This window comes from Hemitrygon akajei, chromosome 9 (genome assembly GCF_048418815.1).
Source record: "Hemitrygon akajei chromosome 9, sHemAka1.3, whole genome shotgun sequence".
In the NCBI taxonomy this organism is placed as follows: Eukaryota; Metazoa; Chordata; class Chondrichthyes; order Myliobatiformes; family Dasyatidae; genus Hemitrygon; species Hemitrygon akajei.
This window is the reverse complement of record NC_133132.1, coordinates 136,503,185-136,525,750: the sequence shown is the minus strand read 5'-3', so window position 1 is coordinate 136,525,750 and position 22,566 is coordinate 136,503,185. Positions and strand designations below refer to the sequence as shown.

Genomic DNA, 22,566 nt, shown 5'->3' with positions numbered 1-22,566 from the left:
ACTGGTTAATTTGTTTTGTATTAATATTTAATATTAATGCACTTTAGTTTGTTATTTTTGTGTGATTCATCTATAGATTTTATCCATAAATTATCATGTGTAGTGTGTGTTATGTATACTATGAGGGGTGATTGATAAGTTCGTGGCCTAAGGTAGAAGGAGTCAATTTTAGAAAACTTAGTACATTTATTTTTCAACATAGTCCCCTCCTACATTTACACACTTAGTCCAGCAGTCGTGGAGCATACGGATCTTGGACCTCCAGAAAGTGTCCACAGTAGGGGTGCTGAAAAATAAATGTGCTAGGTTTTCTAAAATTGACTCCTTCTACCTTAGGCCATAAACTTATCAATCACCCCTCATACTCTACACTCTGGTTCGGTGAAATGCTGCCTTATTTCCACATACATTATTTGGTTATATACATTATATACACGTATATAGTTAAATGACAACAAACTTGACTTGAAGATGAATGCCTGTATAGATTTGCTGTAAAATGATGTTTCAAAGCAAACTTTATAAGCACTAGGACAGCATCCTCTTTTCAGACACCACCGTCAGAGAGTCCAGTTCTACCCCCACAACATCACTGGCCTTACGAATGAGTTTGTTGATTCTGTTGGTGTCTGCTACCCTCAGCCTGCTGCCCCAGCACACAACAGCAAACATGATAGCACTGGCCACCACAAGTTAAAAGCAAAGCATCATTGTCTTAATCAATTTGACATCACACTGTTGACTTGTATCAATTACATGAAATAGCAGGTGAACTCAAATTATACTTAATTTTTGTCAATAAAATTTGTATTCATCTCCCAAAATTAACACTTCAAGATGCTATCCTCTAGCTTCAATTCAGCTATGTGTGAAACCACATAGAAAACACAGAATCTGTCCAAAAGCTGGATTTAAGGGAATTACATTCCATAGGTTGAAATGCTCTGTGTTTCCTGAGATTCAGTCTAGCATCAAGCGAAGAAGATTAGAGATGTGCATGAGCACAGATTTAGAGTTTACTAATCTGGTTTGCAGATTTAAAACATTTACATTATGCAATATGTTAAAATCTGTTTGGTAAACTTGGCAGATTTTTGTTACAAAAGAAACAATGCCATCTAGTGGAATAGAGTTGAAATTACTCAAGGATTTGCAAATGCTTGAAGTCAGCATGTCAGGTTGCAACTTTGGAAAGAAATACAGAGTTAATATTTCAGATAATTTATCAAAGAGTGTTGCAACTGAAGTATTGGCTAGTGGAATAGAATTAAGTGGACAAAAAGCCATCCAATATCTTTCCCCAATAAGCGTATCTCTTATAGGTTCAAAGGATGTTAATTTAGCTATTTTGTTCCAGTAAAAATAATTTATTTTATACACACAATAAGGCTAAGATGTTGAGCTGTACAATAATGACCCAATGAACCAAATGAAACTGATTTATGGAAATAAAGTTATGTCCATTGTGATATCAAGAGAAAAGTGAAAATAATAAACAGGCGTTGGAAAAAAGAACTAACTCTTGTCGTGAACAATCTTCAAACAGCCAACGAGACAAAGATGATTGCCCTTCTCCTAACTACATTTCGTGGCCACGCGAGTGCTTAGATAGTCTCTGCAAAGATAATTTGGAAGCTGCTCTCTGCATCTCTCCTAGAGGAGATACACATGTTGCCGTGAACAAACCCCCGTGAGTAGCATTGCTAGTATTGAATTGACTTTATTACTTACATCCGTCATACACATGAGGAGTAAAAATCTTTGTTATGTCTCAATCTAAATGTGCAATGCCAAGGAGTAATAAGCTTCATTTTAATATCCAGCAGGTACACTTAACATAGAAATGAGATGGACTAACTTATTTTCGAGAACGATAGTTGTTTAAGTATCTGATACAATCACCATATCCCCAGGCTAAGGATGCACAACATCCAGGTGACAGTGGACAGTGATTGTTTCAGCAAGAACACCTCAGATAATTACAATCATTTTAACGATCTCAGCATATCCCACCCAAAACTGTCTCAGTGCACCTGAAAACCATGTTATCTCCCAGAAGAGGTGAATAAACATGTCAAAATTCAGTTCGATGAGGGAAAACGCCCATCTAACTCACTTAGATGATAATAATTAGTGTAGGAGACTACTTGACTAGTTGGCAGAACACAGTTTCGAACCTTTCAATGAATATTGCAAATTTACTGCAGAAGTTAATAACAGCCATGCTAATATCCAAGAGGAGTTTATTAGCCATGCTATGTTTGAAGCTGTGAATGGTTCCTTTCAGCAATAACAGTGACTTGGGGTGATAGAGAGCAAGGGCTGTCCATCATTGTCACCTTTCCATTCTCCTCCAGCTGCCTCTCACCACTCCTTACTTATGTCCACCTTTTGCCTCTGAGCTCCTGCTCCATTCATTGACCCCTTTCCCCCTTTGGTGCAGATAAGTCATGACCCGAGTCATTGACTGTCCATTTCCCTCCATGTACCCTTCCTGACCTGCTGAGTTCATCTTGTTGCTACTAATTCCAGCATCTGCAGTGCCATGATTATTGAGCTTTAGGTCAACTCCCACCTACCTCACTTCTTTCTTTCCCCCCCCCCCCCCCCCCCCATTCCGGCTTCCTTCTGATCTTCTGGTGATCCCATTTTTATCTCTCTTCCAGTTCCAGTCTCCCCTCCATTTTTATCCCTTTCCCCCTTATGGCTCCATCCAGCCATTTTACACACAGGTTCTCTGCCCCCACCCTATATTGGTTCCAACTATCATTCACCTCTCCCTTCTTCTCCAATGCCTCCCATTCACATCTCCTTATCTGAATCTGACATTAATAGCTCTTTGTGTTCTTGCTTATCTCCCTCCAGCAGTGTCCCCATCTTCATACTTCACTCCTCCCACCTTCTGTTCCATCTGTTAATCTTAATCCTCTGCCTTAATCTATCATTCCCCAGCCAGAGTCTTCTAACTCCACGCTTGCTGTCCTCCCTTACCTGGCATCATCTGCCTGCTCCACCTGAAATCCTGAAAGACAAGCATGGTCCAGGTTAGGCCGGATATTAGTTGTGGCACTGTATGATGAGCTTTGCTACCCGGTGTATTTTCAGAAAAACAACTGTGCAGGTTAATGTTTAAAAATGCTCAAAGGAAAGCAGAACACTTATTAAACAAGAAACACCAGATAAGCAAGCTCTATTCAACTTCCAGCAACATTAGAGAAAATGCTTTGACTTGAAACACTGTTTGCTTCACTCATTCATTTCTTGCAGATACCTGCACTGCCCAGAACTGGATAAGGGGATGCTCTTTGGTGGCAATGGCCCAACATCCCCACTACGATGTAGTCCCCAGAAAGTTACTGACTACCAAGCAGGATACGATCAAACAACATATTTTTGTGAAGACAAATAACTGCAAGAAATAAAAATTACCGTTTTAACTAATTTAGAGCTTGAATTGTAATAAAAAGGTGCACATATTCCTTACTTTTGTCTTTTTCTCCTCTGAGCCTTAGGGAATGAACGGTTCAGAATGTGGTAGCAATCATTTTATACTGCTTCTTCTTGCCCTGATAATTGCCCATTTACAAACCAAGTCAATAAATCAAGCGAGATGGGAGAAAATGGAGAAAGTGATATCAGAGCAATTTTATCGTATTTATCAGATCAAGTATTTTTCCGTTTCTATCCTAATAGCATTTTGTCCTCATATCAGCTCAACTACCCAGGTCAAGATAACCCATATCAGCACTGTAGGAACAAACTGAAAGGGTGCATGGAGTTGGTGTTGAAAATAACGGACAATTTATTAAAAACTGGTGTGCAGCAGGAGAGCAGTCAAAGCTGATCTGCCTGAACATGAATTTGGTGCAGCTTTTCCCGTACATTCTCAGTTGACAGGATTACCAGTAAAACTACACTTTGATAACAGAAAGGTGGCTCTAAAAATATTTAAGTAACAGAGTAGGCACTGAGTGCAGAACAAAATATTTCCACATTTTACAAGGAAATCTAGTTTTCTATTACAACAATAGGTGTACACTATAACACAAGCTCCCAAAACTTGGGCGTCATCATTGCTATATTTCATGTCTGTTAATCTAGGTTTTGTCAGTGGCTCCCTGTTGCCACATGAGCACAATCCACATTAATCCAAATTAGGATTAAATCAGAATGATATGAATTAAAAGAACCGAGAGAGATTCAAATGACGTGAATGCACAGTGAATGCTTGAGATACTAGTTACTTTTGGGATACAACACAATAGTACAATTACGATGTACCTTGGATTTGTGCGTGATTGGTGGTAAATGTTCCAGTTGGAAAATATTCAACGGGGATAAAATAGCACAACATTCTGATGTTTGTATGAAAGATGACAATGTAACAACAGAGCAATGAGGAAGGTGGAAGTTCTACATTGAAATCAAAATTGTCAGTTTTTGCATTTCTTTTGGCCAGCAGAAAGCATATAGATGTAAGACTTCTGCGGACAAATTAGAAGAAAATGTAGAGTTGGACGACAATACACTCAGTTGTTCAAAACTTTGGAAACTGGCCATGTAGCAGTAATGGAGAAAAGAAACATTTCAGATTAATCAGCTTTCAGTAAATGACATTCTGTAGAAACAGGTAGAGAAGGGAAGCAAGAAAAAAAATGACAAAAATATTATGGAAGGCAATAAGATATATAAACAGCAGAATCATTTCCAACATTTGTGTGAAACGGTGGTTGTAGTAAGGTATGAAAGTGTTGAATTTGATGTCCTGATAACAATAGAATAGCTTGGTCTAACATAAAGAAAGGATCATAGAATCATACAGCACAAAAATGTCCCATTTGGCCCATCTTGTCCATGCTGACATGATGATTTTTTATGTGAATTTCAACTTCCTGCATTAGGAAATACCCTTTTACACCTTACCTACCAAACATCTGTTCAGATGTGTTTTGTGTTGTACATGCATTTTCTTAAAGACAGAAGTGATTAGAGCGAAAGATATTATAGAAGCACAAAGTAGAGTATAGAGCCAAACAAAGAAAAAGGACGAATAGATGAGTTTTGCAGCAGAATATTTTTCATGGTTAAATGTCAAGTGTCAAAGATGGTGTAATCAATAGAGACTTCCAACAGGTTAGGCACAGAATGCTGAATACAGGAGCTTCAGTAGTAGGACAAAGGAGTAGAGAATACAGTAATACTGGAGTCAGAAATGAAAGCTTCAGAGACTAGGAAGGACAGCGTTATGAAGACATTTAAACACAAAGAAGATCCTAGTTTACAGATCTTAAAATCTGAAAGTAGTGAATTACTTCTGGCCTTGAACAAGATGTTTTTGATGAAGGACAGGATTCAGAGTTTTAAACAACTTTGGTTTACAGAAGATAATAGATGGGTGACTAGCTGGATCAATGCTGCAATCATCAAGCAGAGGTTGACTGGGGAGTGTCTCTCCACCTGCAAATAGAAGTGAATGTTACCACAATATGAAGTTGTGATACTACTGCCACACTCAGTGGTTTCAGAGGCACATTTAAAACATCAGTCCGTGATTGTATTAAATGAATGTGAGGCTTCATAATCGCAAGGCAGAAAATCACTGTTACATTCACTTTGGAAATGAGGCATCAATTCATTAGAGCTTTCAATGGGTGCAATTGTGAATGACACCACATTAATATCAACCAGTGATCTAACTGATGCAAAGCTGTAGCCAGGCCACAAAATAATAATTTTGGAGAACTGTTATAGAAGTAGCCATTATAGGTGCATCTAAGCAGACTGCTGTATCTATACTGTTAGAATGAGAAGGAGAAGTAATGCCTTTTAGATCACTGTTAACCCTTGTATAGTTTTTGAATCAACTGCGAAAGGACCTAATACCAAAAGGACTGGAGAATTGAACATTTACTATCTCCACCTTCAAGAGAAGTGTGCTTCAGCACAACAAAGGACAAAATGAAAAGAAAATCATTTGTGCCATAGCCCCAACTAATGATATTAGTTTCCAGTTTAGGATTAATCTGTACTTGGTGGCCTCCACAAGAAAGAGGTTGACACAATAGTGCAGTAGTTAGCATAGCACTTCACAGCGTCTGCAATTGGAAGAGTGTGGTTCATTTCCCACCAATGTCTGTAAGGAGTTGGTATGTTCTCTGCACGCACATATGGGTTTCCTCTGGGTGTTCCAGATTCTATCCACGTTGCAAAGTTACGATCAGTAAGTTGTTCACGCTATGTTGACTCTGGAAGCATAGCAACTCTTTTGGGCTGCCTTCAGCATATCCTCAGGCTGCATTAGTCATTGACAGAAGCAACTCATTTCACCGTATGTTTCAATGGATGTGTGACAAATGAAGCTAATCTTTATATCTTTAAATGACTAGCTTTGGACAAGAGACCTTTGCTAAACTCAATTTGTCCATTAGAGACCTGCTTCCTCAATCCTTTTCCTCACTAAGTTGCTGACCACACACTTCTCTTTTTGGTGTCAATAGTGCAACCCTCTCACAAGTCTCGTATGCAAACTTGACTTGTTTGCCAACTTTACTAACAGCCATGGGACTCAGTGATGAAAGGGTCACCTTTCATAAACAATATGCATCTAGGGTCAATATGATTTGGGATTCAGCCAAATAGAAATGTTGTGATGTTCTGATTAAAGATACCTTGATTTGAGCTGATGCTGTGTAACACTACCCATACACAATTGTCGGTCGGCACGGAATAACAGATTGTACACTGCATAAAATTATTAGGAAAACATATTTACAAACTTAGGCTTTATGGAACAGTTAGTAGGGAAAAACCACGTTGCAACAAAATAAAAACACAGCATTTTTCCACAGAAAAAGCAAAAGATAAATTGCTACTGACAATTATTCACTCTCCCAGGTTTAACACTTCACTCCTCACGACTATAACAATGACAAGCATCTGATCACGCATAAAGTCAGAAAACAGGGAAATTGCAGGCTGACAGCTCCAGCAACAAAAAAAGTTTACTCCTATGTCAAGTTCCTTTAAGTATGCACACCCCTATTCTGTAGATGTGCACCTAATTAGCAATTGGTTTAAATTACTGACAATAGACTGCTCACCCCATAGCTTTATCAGACTCATCAAGATATTCAAAATTAACCCCAGAGATTAAAAACTGTGCCTCATTTTAACCAACTGAAAATGTGCATTGCTCTTCCAATCCTAACTTTATTGCATAAGGAACTCACAACTCCTTTATTAGTCTAAATTCAGGCTATATGTTCTCTCTCCCTCCTGTATGTCCAATAGACCTAAACTCACTTCAATTCTTTTCTTGTAGAATAAATGTACCAGTCTTCACCATCTCAAGCTTAGCTTATCTACATGACTCACTAGACTCCCATTATATTCTTTGCTACACCATAGCTGCCCCTCATTTCAGTGATGCAAAATACAAACATTGGTGAGGTCATCAATCTTCCTCAATGCAAAACACCCCAAAATTCAACAACTTCTGTCCACTGACAAAAGTTTTCTCCTATATTGCTTGAGTATTTGACACCTTCCTGAGAAAAGTTTGTCTTACAACTCCTTGACTGAATCCAGCATCAGGTCAATGTCCCTTACAAACATGAAGTGACTCAAATTAAATCATGTGCAAGGTATATGGCAATATTACCCTCCTTGGATTTTCAATTCCTTTGACCCCTTTTTTCGATTAATGGTCTAATCACTCTCCTGCATTGTAGCTTCAGGGATTCCACTTTTACCCATCCAATCACCTCGTCCCTAGGATGCAACACTCTAACTCTAGCCCAAAAATCTCACATGCAGGGGGACACAATAATGAGGAGCACCCCCAATGCACTAATGATAAATAGCCACAAACATCCTACCATCTTTCAATCTCCTCACAACAGCCACAGTTCCCTTTTGAATGCTCAGTCTTGACAAGTCATTTCACCAACTAAAGTCTGGGATGAGACAAAAAGAGCATGGCACGGGTACTGCTGCGAGGTCCACACTCTTCTATTAGTAGGATTATTCTCTTCCTAGTTATTATTTGCAGTTAAACCAGATTACTCACAATCTTTTGCATCATTGAGCTGAAGCAGAGTTTCCAGTTTCCATGATTTAGCCAATACACCTCCACATTGCAGAAAGAGCACAGCTACCTAATGATACTGTTATTCATGCTTGTCACTTTAAAAACTTGTTTCACCAATAAATCATCTTGTTCATCATTGCCATTAATTTTAGTGCATTCTAAACTCTGCATCTAGGTTCAATCATTCATCTTTTCAATTACAGTCTTGTTAAATTCTTCTCCATTAACTTAATTCCTTCCAACCCAACAGCACCCCAAATTTTACTCTTGCTTCACGCAGCTTCTTTCTTTTGGCCCATTGTTAGTACTTATAACTTCAACACATTAGATCAGACTCAAATTTAAGTCCTGTTATCACTACTCATTGCATTCTTCCTTGTCCAAGATTCTTTTTATCCTTTGTAATTTTGACAATGCAAACATCTATATACTTGTAATATTTCAAAAATCTGCTAATTAAAATGCTTTATTGGTGATTACTTGCAGAAATTCTTGGTGTTAATAATTACATAGAAACATAGAAAACCTACAGCACAATACAGGCCCTTTGGCCCACAAAGTTGTGCCGAACATGCCCCTACCTTAGAAATTACTAGGTTTACCTATAGCCCTCTATTTTACTAAGCTCCATGTACCTATCTAAAAGTCTTTTAAAAGACCCTATGGTATCTGCCTCCACCACCATTGCCGGCAGCCCATTCCATGCACTCACCACTCTCTGCGCAAAAAACTTAACCCTGACATCTCCTCTGTACCTACTCCCCAGCACCTTAAACCTGTGTGGCAACCATTTCAGCCCTGGTAAAAAGGCTCTGACTATCCACACGATTAATGCCTCTCATCATCTTATAGACCTCTATCAGGTTACCTCTCATCCTCTGTCACTCCAAGGAGAAAAGGCTGAGTTCAGTCAACCAATTCTCATAAGGCATGCTCCCCAGTCCAGGCAACATCCTTGTAAATCTCCTCTGCACCCTTTCTATGGCTTCTGTAGTGAGGCGATCAGAACTGAGCACAGTACTCCAAGTGGGTTCTGACCAGGGTCCTATGTAGCTGCATATATCATATTTTAAAATTGTACCATGATAATTAAAAAAAAACCTTGGAAAGAATTACAAAGAATGCATGACAGTGGCTACCATTAGAAGTTTGAAGAAACTTTTTGCGTCACCAAAGACTCTTGCAAATTTCCGCAGATGTACCATAGATAGCATTCTAACTAGTTACATCACTGTCTGGAATGGAGAGGCCACTGCACAGGATTGGAAAAAGGATGCAGGAAGTTGTAAACACAGCCTGCTCCACCCTGGGCACTAGTTTCCTCAGCATCAAGGAAATCTTCAAATTGTGATGCCCGAAAAAGACAGCATCCGTCATTAAGGAACCCTATCAGCCAGAACATGCCCTTGTTACAGGGACACACTCAATGCTTCAAGAATTCCTCCCCTCCACCATCGGATTTCTAAATGGATAATAAACCCATGTAGATTACCTCACTGATTTTGGCCCTCTTTTTGCACTACAGTATTTATTTAATTTTTATATGTATTTCTTATTGTAATTTATAGTTTATTATTACTATATATTGCAATGTTCTGCTGCAAAACAAATTTCACAACCTATGCCAGTAATGTTAAACCTGATCTTTCCATATTTACGATGGAAGTAGCCTCAGTAGTCTTTTAATGCTACAACTACATCTTGCAATAGTGGCTTCACAAAGTACCACTGCTATTCTTCTGCCAAAGCACAAGCTCTGCAAGAAACAACTCCACATCAATTTGTTTCATATTATCATTTACACTTAAATGGCAAGTGTAAATGTACATGAAAAGCCCTAACATTAAAATGGAAATTAAAGTATCTCCAACTGCAACACTATTAAGCAGCATCTCCTCTTTAATAAGGTGTTCACTGTTGTTCAAATTATGTAGTGCAAAAATGACTCACTCTCTGACACTCCAAAGCTCTTCTGCCATCCAGAAGGTGCAAGTCAGTTGTGAAGAAATATTACTCACATGTCTAAAGGAGGGCAGCTTCAGCAACAAGAATCTTGACATCATTCAAGAAAAAAAAAGTGTGGCTGGCATTCTATCCACCATCCTAAACATTCATTTTCAAGCATAGATGCAATGCCTACCTCTGTTACAAAATGCCTTGTTGTTACCTGGATTCACCAACAGCATTACCAATGCCCACAGTCTCTACTTCTGAGGAAGAGTACACCACCACTTGCAAACTCCTGTTCAAGACGCATACCACCCTGACTTGAAAGTGTAACACTTTTTCTTCATAGTAACTGAGGACCCATTCTAGGGTGCCAAATAGTGACATGGAAATTCTGCAGTGGTTTAGGAGGGTGGCTTACTGGCATTTCTTTAAGTTACTTACTTTTGTTACCTTTGTTTTCCATTCCATTGATTCTCACATCGTCAAATTTTGTTCCTCCTTTATCAAGTAGACAACCAAATTTTAGAAAGAGAAGAAAAACTGGTTAAAGCCTCTTTAAGTATCCCACTGAAACAAAATATTATGCAAATCAACGCCACTTGCTGTTGTTGTTTGTATTGTTCTGATGAACACTATGGGAATGCTATGCTGGTGACAGAGTGTGTGGAGGCTCTTGTGGGTTGCCTTCTTTAAGTTAGTGCAAATGATACATTTCACTGTGTTTTGCTATAAATGGGATAATTAAATTTGAGTCTAATTCAAAATGTAATGAGGTATGGGCATTAAATGCCCACCGTCCCTGCGGCATCCTCTTCCCAAGAAATGGTAAAATCTAGAATTTGAAGGTGGTTAAGATTTTCAGAAAGCAGTGTAACAAATTATTTAAAATTTGCATGGCTGCTGATCGCCATTCTCATTTGGGAGTTTTGTCTCGCCCTGTGGCTCCTGTTGTTTTTTTCCAGCATACTCACTATAGATGGCGCTGTTGTACCTCATAATGTACATCTCAGTTGGCTGATCTCCCGCAAAGTGTCTTTCTGGCTTAATAGTTGGATTACATAGCACTGTGAAATTCAAGTGCATGGGACTGGAAAACAATGTTCCAAGCACAGGTCTTTTAAACATTTTATGCACTGCCACTCAATGCCTGGTCACAAGCTGCATCAATACAGATGAGACATCTAAGACATTGGCATAATGATGTCTTGCAGATGCAACACTCAGTTGGAATTGAAACTACCTCAATTTCTTTTCTCCCTGTCCTACAAGCATTGTTGGCTGCTCATAGAGATTTTTTAAATTGTACAGTTTTGCTGTGTGAAAAAGAACTACTCAGTCAATAACCTACAGAGTATGCTATACCTCAGAGGCTGGTTACTATCAGCTGCCAGATGAGGGCTCAAATATTTCCGTGCTGGTGCTGCACCGAGGAAGTGCGTTTAGGCGGGGAAGACATATTCTGAGTGATTACTGAAAAGCAAGCTCTCTCCCTGCCTTATGCCTGTTCATTAAACCACAGTCCTACCAATGACTTTCTGAGGAGTAAGTTAACTGGCCATGACCTTCTAGACCGGAATTGTGGTCAATATCTGTAAAAGGTCAAGGATAACACTTAGCTTATATAGTAAATAAACTGGCCATTTAGCCTACCAGTTAGTGCTGGCATTTACATTTCATTAAAGCATCCATGTTTATAGCTAATTTAGAAGGCCATTTTAGCTTGAGGTCTGTGTCAATTTTCATAGGAATCCAGTTCTTAGTCATTGTCCCTGTAACCTCTCCTTTCCACATTTTCATCAACCTCCTTTGAAATCTATCACTCACTCACCGTGGCAAATCAGAGCCATCTTTGTGACAGAGGAGGAAACCGGAGGTGTTTACTTTTTCACTTTATACTCCTCACCTGCTTCTGTTTTTACAGACCAAGGCTAGTTCCAAGCACCAAATTTTCACAAAACCAACCAGATTCCAATAATAAAAAAAGCAGACAACAGTGGAGGAGTGAGGTAACTACAGAGAAAACACCATTTAGTTCTACTTCTCGTGAAGTTTAATGGTGCTGGCAGACCAACATAAGGTGCATTACCATCACCTACTGAATTGGAGTGCAGAGCAAACAGACAGGAAGTACACCCACTAAATACCCCCCCCCCCGAAATAATCTCAAATAGTATCGAAAAGTCTAATGCTTTTCAGAAAGTCAAGTACACAATTATATACATTACGATGACAGTAATAATCCTAATAAACTTACAATGTTAAACCATGCCTGTCCCAAAAATCTCAATTTAGAAATTAGATGTTTCGTTTGCACCTCAGGAACTACATTCAAACAATATATGCTGCACCTTTTCTTGACAAGTGCTCTCCCTACAAATGCCTGTATCAAGCATATTAATTGTGAACAGGCAATTATTCAACCTAGTAAGTCCAATATGTAAATATAACATTTTCCCTCCTCTTATACCCAGCTTGCTGTTGATTTCCCACCATCCTCTGAATTTTATATAAATATCCCCCTTTCTTTTCCTTACCCCAACTTTGTGGCCACAGTAACTTTTTAATTATGGCTTTCATCTCTCCCTTATATATCCTACATTTATATCCTTAATTTTAAGTGAGTGCTTGGCTAGAATGAATACCACCTTGTTTCCTTCAACCCCAACATGGTCAGGAACCCATATGAATTGCAGGGCCAACTGAATACACAGGGCCAGATGCTGCAGCCTCAGATGTTGTCCAATATCAAGAAGAATGTCTGGCCTACAATTAGAAATACATGTTTTAATAGGTATCAAGACCAAGAGTGAATCAGAGCAGAGAAGTACATAATCAGGGTGTACATTTCCAATACATTCCAAGGCTAAAATGATAGCAACCATCTGAAACCTGAATACTGATAATTTATCTGATAATATTTTCTTAATGGTCACCTGAAACTTTGGAATGTAAACTGAAGCATATGAACAATCTATCTGTCACTCAATCTTTTGAACCTCAGATGTAAGAATCCATAATATCTATCTTAAATATATTACTGAAATTCCTGTGCCACCAATAACCAATCACTCCTCATCTTAATCTTTATCTGAAGGCCCAAATCAACAACAGTCAAAGGGAAAAACCATGGTGTAGTGACAAAAGGGTACACTGGGGCCATAATCCACAATAAACAACCCAAGTTTTTGGTCACATTCATTTCCCATCCATCCAAAACTGAAGACCTTACGAATGCAATCTTCCCAACACTATTAATATTGCTAATATTACATTACCAACTTCATGTCTTCTTACATTAACCCCAAAAACATTGCCAAATGTTAGCCGCACAGATGTAAAGGTATTTCCGATTGGGGATGATTTGGTAGCACCATAACATAATCTCAATGTTTGAGCTTGAAAACTTTACCTAGGGACTTTGCTGCAGGTGGGGCTGACCCATAAACAACAAATCCACAATCAAAGACAGATGTGATTAAAGTACTATTCATTTGTTTAAGTGACCTCCTATTGACACCCAACTAAGCATGTGAACATATTAAGGGCTTTTTGTACACTTCTCTACAACTTTATTCACATGCACCTTCCACTTTAACCTTGTGTGCATTCACATATCTAGAAACTTTATCACTGAAACTCCACCGATGTCCCCATTCCTCTACTTCGTTAATAGCTGCCTGCATTTTCTTGACCAGATAATTTATATTCCTGCCTGATCTTCAGCATATAAGGATTTTGAAATGTCTGAGCGAACATTTAAGAAAATATCATTAATCATAATATTAAAAAGGAGTACCCCCCCCTGTGGAGTCCCATTGTCTATCTTATACTCCTTGGAGAATGTTGTTGCCACCCTAACTTTTATATTCCTATTACATAAAAAAACTTGAATTCAATTGAACATTCTGCCACCTATTCCCATCTTTTCCAGTTTAAGCAGCAATCCTTGTGTCCATTACAAATCATAAACTTTCTCTACATCAAAGGAATCTGCTACCACTGATTCTTAATTAACTTGGACCTTATGAATATCAGATGCCAAATTTAACACCGAGTTCATGGTCATTCTCCCTTTACGAAATCCAGATTGATATACAGCTAATTATTCACTGTTTTCCACAGCAGAAGAAAGCTTTGCCATAACCATTTGTTCTATTATCTTCCATACATGTAAAGTTAGTGAAAAATGTCTATGACTGGAAGGATCAGATTGATTCTTATCAGATTTCAATATAGGGATAACAACTGAATTTCCAGCAAGCAGGAAATTGCCCTTTAACTCACAGTGCTGATGAAGGGGCTTGGCTGGAAACATCGACTGTCTACTCTTTTCTATAGTTGCTGAGCTCCCCCATCATTTTGTGTGTGCTGCTGTGGTAATACATCAAGTTTAACTCCCCACATCTCATGTATCCAACCCCAAACTTCCCCTACCTGGATCTCTTTCCCAATGTTATCACAGTACATTTTCATTGCCTTTCTCACTATTTTTCTAACTACAGCTTGAGATCTTTTATTTTGTATTATTACTTAACACAATATCTTCCAAAAACCAAATGACCAGGGAATTTACTTTCATGTAAATCACCAAATACATCCCAATCTGCCTTTTTAAAATTCCATCTGGGTATACGAGAACCTCTCCTCTGATTCAAATCTGTTCTCATTGTACAGATAATGGGGAAATGAACACTCCCCACTGTTACATCATTATACACTTCCCAGTTACACCTGCTGTATCCTTAGATACCAGCGTATGATCTATAGCAGAAATGGTGTTGTTAAATAGATTTATCCTTGTACTCCTGCTATCATTCAAGCACTACACTTTTCTTTCCAGAAAGTCTTCCACCACCATCCCATTCACATTTGTGTCACTACAAGCCCTACACCTGATAACCTTATTTTTCCAATTTCCACCCACGTGTTAACCTTTCACAAGGGTTATAGCAAATTAATATCTGTACTTCACTATTCTTTTCCTAATTTCAACCACAGTTGACACATAAACAACCCCAATCTCCAAAACTGTATGTTTTGCCATTTTAGGAGTTCCAGCCACTCCTCCTCCATTAATTATTTTATATAACCATAACCTTGTATCATAAAACTTAGACAAGATTTCCACCAGGTTTCCTGTACGCATAACATCAGGTTTATTTGGTAAATCTTTAAAATATGGCTTTAATTCTTGACCATTAGTTAACAGGCTTCTAGCATTTCATTGTAAGATTAGGAAAAAAAATTGACAAACCTCCTTTGAAGTCTGAATATTATTTATTCTTCTTTGTAAGGCATTGTTAACAGAGTTAACTCTTTGATCTCTAGATGTTTTTCTGCAGCTTTTAATATAATGTTAATTCTTTTGTCCTACTTTTAGTTTGTCCTTAGCAATTTACCACATCTGCCATGAAAGTGACAAACTTTGGTTTATCATCAATCAGAGAATCCTTTGTTATACAAAAATCAGCCACTTATTTTTCTGTTTCCCAGAAACCTACCATCCACCTTCCTCCATACAACTCCATCACCCGATACCATCTCCAGTTCGCTACCTTCATCTTCACAATCAATTCCTACCATTTCTACCCCCTTCCTGCCTGAGAGCAAACTCCCAGAAACAGGCTCCATCCTTCGCTGTAACCCCAATCCAACTGCATGCAGTCTGAGAGCCAGCCCAGCAATGACAATCCACCACTTTGTTTTCCTGAAAGCAACCAAAAGCTCCTTATTCTGCTTCTTCTGGGGTTTTACTGTGGTTGGCAAACAGCTTTAAGGTGCATTACCACCACCTTCTGAACTGGAGTGTGGGACAGGATATCTAAATCCAGTGTATTTATATTTGTATCAAATTCTATTAAAAAACCTGTATTCTTAAGGAACTGCACTATGTATTTAAAGCAATAATCCTGTGATCCTTTCTGCAAAATATTGTTAATGTTAAGTTGTATTTTATTCCATGATAACTTTAAAATCAACCATCCCCTTTCCTGATTATATATTAGAAACATAGAAAACCTACAGCACAATACAGGCCCTTCGGCCCACAAAGCTGTGCTTACCTTAGAACTACCTAGGCTTACCCATAGCCCTCTATTTTTCTAAGCTCCATGTAGCCATTCAGGAGTCTCTTAAAAGACTCCATCGTATCTGCCTCATAGTGAACACCTCCCTAGTTAATGCTTCACTATTTCTTGTTAACAATACTCACACCTCTCATTACTATGTTTCTTCATTAAAAACAATGTGCTATTTAACCTTGTGTGCCCAAACCTCAATCAGATATGATCATAAACATGAGAAATCCAAAGCAACGGACACAAAATTCTGCAAGAACTCAACAGGTCAGGCAGCATCTATGGAGGGGAATGAACAGTTGACATTTCAGGCTGAAGCTGTTCTTCAGGTCTGAAAATGAAGGGGGAAGATGCCAGAATAAAAAGGTGGGGGAAGGGGAAGGAGACTAGCTAGAAGACTATTGGTGAAGTCAAGTGGGTGGGAAAGGTAAAGAGCTGGAGAAAAAGGAATGTGATAGAAGAGGAGAGTGGATTAGAGGAAAAGGGATTATCACCTCCTCCCTCCTGCTCTTTCCTGCATTCCTTGACCATCCCACTTCTTACTATTCTCTCTTTATCCCATTGCTTTCTCCACTTTTTTTTAATTTCCACTTTTAATAAAGTTTTTTATTTCTCCTTTATTGTAATTTATTTGAATGTCCACTTCAGCTCAAACAGTTGCCTGCCTTTGATTCCTGCTAATACCAACATGTGCTGGAATACATATAAAATATACAGAGATTCCCATCATTTTAAGTCTAAAAACATTTGTATTGTCTCATACATAATATCTGGTCTTGCCTCTGAATGCAAATCTTTTAGATTCCTGATTGTTGTACTTGAATCAGGCAATATTACAACTCTCATTGGTCTTACTTCCTCAACAGCTATGTTATTAGTTTTACAGTCGGTAATTTCACCTGTATTCACTGAGAAACCATCAGTTATCCTTATGTTAAAACCAGGCAGTACAAATCCTACCCCTACTCTACTATTAGCATTTTTGGAGCATTTGTGTACATTTGTAAATATCCATAATAATTATTTCAAAAGTTCAAAGGTTAATTTATTATCAAAATATACAACTCTGAAATTCTTCTTCCTCAGATAGCCACAAATCCAAGAAAGAAAAGAACAGCAGCATAATCATCAACCACTGCACAAAAATGCTATCAAAAATGGAACAGGCACATCAACCCCCAAGTCGCCCTCCCCTGCACACAAAAAAAATAAAAAAGTTTGGGCAAAAAACACAGAATACAAAAAATCCATTAGATCACCAAGAGTCCACAGTCTAAGCCCACATCCAAAACACATAAAACCTGGGCAACATCCTCCCTCTCCATAGCAGAGTGATCTCACCAGTGATTAAAAAGGCAATCTCCCCTCTCCATAGCAGAGTGATCTCACCAGTGATTAAAAAGGCAATCTCCCCTCTCCATAGCAGAGTGATCTCACCAGTGATTAAAAAGGCAATCTCCCCTCTCCATAGCAGAGTGATCCCCCACCGATAAAAAGGCAGGCAGCTGGTCTTTTTGTCTCCCTCGTCGCATTTAATTGGTGAACAATCGGTGAAATGGAGTCAAATATCGGCTCACTGACACACATTACTTTCAAGGATTTCCTATTAAACTCCTCAGAGCATTTAGCATTTTTTACTTTTGGTTATTACTTCCTTAAGCATTCACAACATGAGTCTTTTATCAAGCCAAATTCCTAAAAAAAAATTAAAGGTATCTGTACTAATTCTACACGATAAGGTTTTAGTTTTAAGTGTTGTTCTATCTTCTTCTTAGTGAAAAAACATTTTGGACTTTGACTGGTTCAGACTTCATTAGAAGGGATGAATGCAGCTGGCTTTATTAACAACACCTGTGGTTGAGGATTTCTCACTGAGCACAGAAATCATTAACTGTAATCAATTAGCTTAATTAAAGGTTCTAGCAGAGAAGGACATTAATTAAAGCCACAGCACCCATGACTGAGCACCAACAAAATACAGTTTCATACTAATCGAGTCAAGAAGACACTAAGAGTATGACTTTCCTCCAATTCACAAGAGATCCAGTAACAAGTTACAGTAAAATCTGAAAAAGCACATGCTTGAGAATTTGTTGGTGCCAGACTGGTGGATTTTCTGGACTATTCTATATTATTAATTTGAGTTCTCTAACACAATATAACTTTGCTCCTTATAAGTCAACCATGAAGGAATGGTGGAGCAGTCTTGATGGGCTGAATATCATGATTCTGCATCTATGCCTTATGCAAAACACCACTTGCAACGAGCGTTAACCAGCATCAACTCCTTTAGTTGGACTCTTTTGCCACCTGCCAATCACAGTCTGATTGCACACTGCATCGACTTGTATATCAACTGTCCCATCTGCAGCCCTATCACCCCAGTTCCCATCTCATTGCCAAATTAATTTAAACACCTCCAGTATCTCTAGTAAACCTGCCCGCAAGGATACTGGTGCTACTCGAGTGCAGGTGTAACCCGTCCTTTTTGTTTAGGTCATACCTTCCCTGGAAGAGATTGCAATGATCCAGAAATCTGAAACCCTGCCACCTTCACTAATTCTTCAGCCACGTATTAATCTGCCAAATCATCCTATTCTTACCCTCACTGCCGCAATCCAGAGATCACTACCCTTAGGGTCCTGCTCTTCAGATTTCTACCTAAATCCATATATTCTCTCTTCAGGATCTCATCTCTTTTCCTACTTATATCATTGGTGCCAATATGTACCATGACCTCTTGCTGTTCACCCTCCCCGTTTAGAATGTTGTGGACCTGATTCAAGACATCCCTGACCTTGGTACCTGGGAGGCAACATACTATCTGGATGTCTCTTTCACATCCACAGAATCTCCTGTCTACCACTCTAACTATGGAATTCACAGTCACTTTTGCACTCTCCTTCACCTGCCTTTCCTTCTGAGCCACAGAGCCAGATTCAGTCCCAGAGACGAGGCCACCTTGGCTTCCCTCTGGTAAGTTTTCCCCCGGCGGTATCCAAAGTGGAATACTCATTAATGAGGGGAATGGCCACAGGGTATTCTGCATTGGCTGCCCATTTCCTTTCCCTCTCCTGACAATCATCCAGCTACCTGCCTCCTGCAATTTAGGGGTGATTACTTCCCTGTAGCTCCAAATTATCACTTCATCATTCTCCAAAGGTCATCCAGCTGTTGCTCCGGTTCTTTATCTGAGAAGCTGCAGCTCGATTTAGCTTGTGCAGATGTTGTTATCAGGGAGACTGGAGGTCTCACAGAGTCCCCACATCTCACACGAAGAACATACCACTAAGGACCATTCTGTAGATTTTTTTTTCAGTGTGTAGTTCAGTGTAGTTTTTGTATTGTTTCATGTAGCACCATGGTCCTGAAATACGTTGTCTCATTTTTACTGTGTACTGTACCAGCAGTTATGGTCGAAATGACAATAAAAAGTGACTTGACTTGACTTGAATGCACTAGTTACATGTTAATAGACAAGAAAGAGAAAAATAAACCTATTAAAAACTTACTTAGAGCCTCTACCTATTCTCGCTGAAATCTGTTGAACCAAAGCCTGGCCCACTACCGCAATGGCCACCTCAACTCTTCATGATCTCCGACTCCACAGACAAGTCCTGACAGGCCCCGCTCGCTTTTTAAATCTATTGCTCTATGAATGGTTGCACTTTTCTGAAGCCTTCTCCTGTACTCTAAACTACATATTTCTTCAGACCAAGATGTCTGAAGAAAAGATTTTAACTAACATAAATCTTAGATGATTCATGTGAAAGGAAACAGACTAACTCAGCCAGAATCAGTTTTATTATCACTGACATACTGAATGCTGAGAAATTTGTTATTTTGCAGCAGTGGTACAGTGCAAGACATAAAAAATAAATATTATAAGATGCTTCCTTTCGGGAGTAGTGAGTTCAAATATCTGTGAAGAATGATAAGGAACATCTTTAAAATGTTAAGTCACATAGACTGCACTTCCAGACTACTAGGAGTACGTTCTTAGCTCTGCCTAAAATCCTATGAGAAGATTTCCTGTGCACCACGCAGTTCCACAACATCTGAGCAAGCTTTCCTTCATGTGCATTCATGCTGGTCTTTCGTGCTTTCCTATAAATGGAATTAAACTCACATGCCATCCCAAAATCGTCCTGCATTCAGAAGTTCCCATGAATCAATGGGATATTGACACTTTTTCAATAAGATACTGAAAACATAAGACTATAAGACACAGGAGCAGAAAGGCCATTTGGCTTATTGAGTCTGCTCTGCATTATCATGGCTGTGTAATGGGCTTGTAAAAGCCCCAACCATTTCGAGTGTCCGGGACATGTACAAGCACAACAAAGTAAAACAAAAAGCACAAATGAACCACACTAAATACTACGTGGTAAGATTTCCATAAAGATTTCAGGGCTCACAATTCTTAGTCAGCACTCAATTGTTGCTGTCACTGGGAGACTTGATTGCCGCTGTTGTTGGGGGAACTCTGAATTCCAACTCATGAATCACCCTGGGTCTGCCGTAGGCATTGATCGTACACAAAAAACAGCAAATCTGTAGATGCTGAAGATCAAATAAACACAAAATGCTGGAGGAACTCAGGAAGCCAGGCAGCATCCATGGAAAAGAGTACAGTCGACGTTTCAGGCCAAGACATTTCATCAGGACAGGAAAAAAGAGACGAGAAGTTGGAGTAAGAAGGTGGGGTGAGGGGTGGAGGAGGTACAAGGTAGTAGGTGATAGGTGAAACTGGGAGAGGGGGAGGGGTGAAGTAAAAGCTGGCAAGTTGATTGGTGAAAGAGATAAAAGGCTGGAGAAGGGGGAATCTCATAGGAGTGGCCAGAAGGCCATGGAAGAATGGAAGTGGGGAAGAGCACCAGGGGGAGGTGATGGGAAGGTGAGGATATAAGGTAAGAGAGGGAAATGGGAAAAGGGAATGGTGAAGTAGGGAGCAATTACCGTAAGTTCAAGAAATCGATGTTCATGTCATCAGGTTGGAGGCTACCCAGACAGAATATAAGGTGTTGCTCCTCCAATCTGAGTGTGTGTTGCAAGGATGTGGCTGGGGACAAACTCAGGTGCAGGACACAGGCACTGAGGCAGACTTGTTAGGCATTAGCACCACTGCGAATGGAAAGCCAGTATCCAGGAGGGTCTTTATACAGAGACAAGGTTCGCATAGAGAATCCAGAAGCCAATGCAGAAATTAGAACTGACAGCCCTAAATAACCACGAAACAAGGTTACTCATACAGGAGTTGACCAATAAACTGGCAGTTCCTTGTTGTGATTCCAGGGTTTGTTTGTTTAAATAATTAAGTAAATCACTGCGGGTTATATGTCTATGTATGTGATTTACATCAGTCATGACACTACCATTAGATACGTGCATGCCTCACTCAAAGTAAACATGAAGATAGAATCAAATTTCAGGTTCCTGTGTCTTCCTTTGAATTAGTTTAATGTTTTGATTTCACAAAACCTAACGGTGGTGATGAGGTATTGTAAAAATGGCCCGTGAATTGTTAATGCACAATGAAACATTCGAGTAAAAAGAAAGAGCATGGTGAGTGAAAAACAGTGCAGCATGTGCAGAGACAGTAAATATAAGAATTCATGGGTTCATATACAGTGAGTACTGGGTGATAGTAATCATAAAAGAAGATCAGAAATGGCTTGCTACTTTGGAAAGATAGATATGTTCAATTGCTCAGTGGGGAACTGACTCATGTATACTGAGCTAATTGAACAATATTTTGAAGCAAATAAAATCGTCAAAGAGAAACAAGAACCAATTTTGCTGAGTGTATCGGGTTTAAAGGCATAGAGCTTGGTTTGAATTTTAACTGCTCCAACCAAACCAGCAGAACTGAGCTTTGCTGATATTGTGAAAGTAATGCAGGAACATTTAGAACCAAAGTCATTGTTGATTGCAGGATGCAATGAGTGGAATCAAAAAGAAGGGGAGTCTATTTCAGCATACTTGGATGAATTGAAGAGATTGCCTGGGCATTGTCAGTTCAATGGTGGGCTTAATAATGCACTGAGAGATTGTTTAGTTTATGGAATCTTACAAGAAAGCATTCAAAAATGGCTCCTAACTGAAACACAACTTACATTTAAAAGACCTGTTGAAATAGCTGTATCAATGGAAACTGCAGACAGAGATGCTATTGAGTTGCAGTCAAGAATGAAAGTGGATGTGAACAAAATTGCAATGTCTAAACTGAAATCTGATCTAACAAATTTGTTTATCTTTGTGGCAGAGGTTCACATACACCAGACCAATGCAGATATAAAGATGTAACATGCAGAAAATGCAACAAAGTAGGACACAGACAAAGAGCCTGTTTGGGACAGGCAATAATTAATGGATTTCATGGGGAAGAGAAAAGCTTAAAAGTTAAGTTGCAGTTCAAAAAGAGAACTAATCTGCATGCTTTTGATGAAA

General features: G+C 39.0%; 1 protein-coding gene across 2 annotated transcripts in view; it reads left to right on the top strand.

The window, feature by feature from the left end:
* Window positions 1-22,566, top strand: part of cimip2c (ciliary microtubule inner protein 2C) — a 148,247-nt gene that overhangs the window by 23,481 nt on the left and 102,200 nt on the right. Inside the window, exon 4 of one of the 2 annotated variants that reach the window (XM_073055454.1) lies at window positions 3,268-3,423. The exons of the other annotated variant lie outside the window; for it this stretch is intronic. Within the exon in view, the coding sequence (XP_072911555.1) occupies window positions 3,268-3,409 (142 nt within the window). The 3' untranslated portion in view covers window positions 3,410-3,423. Of the gene's footprint in view, window positions 1-3,267; window positions 3,424-22,566 lie in introns of those variants that run through there. 2 annotated transcript variants of the gene reach the window in all.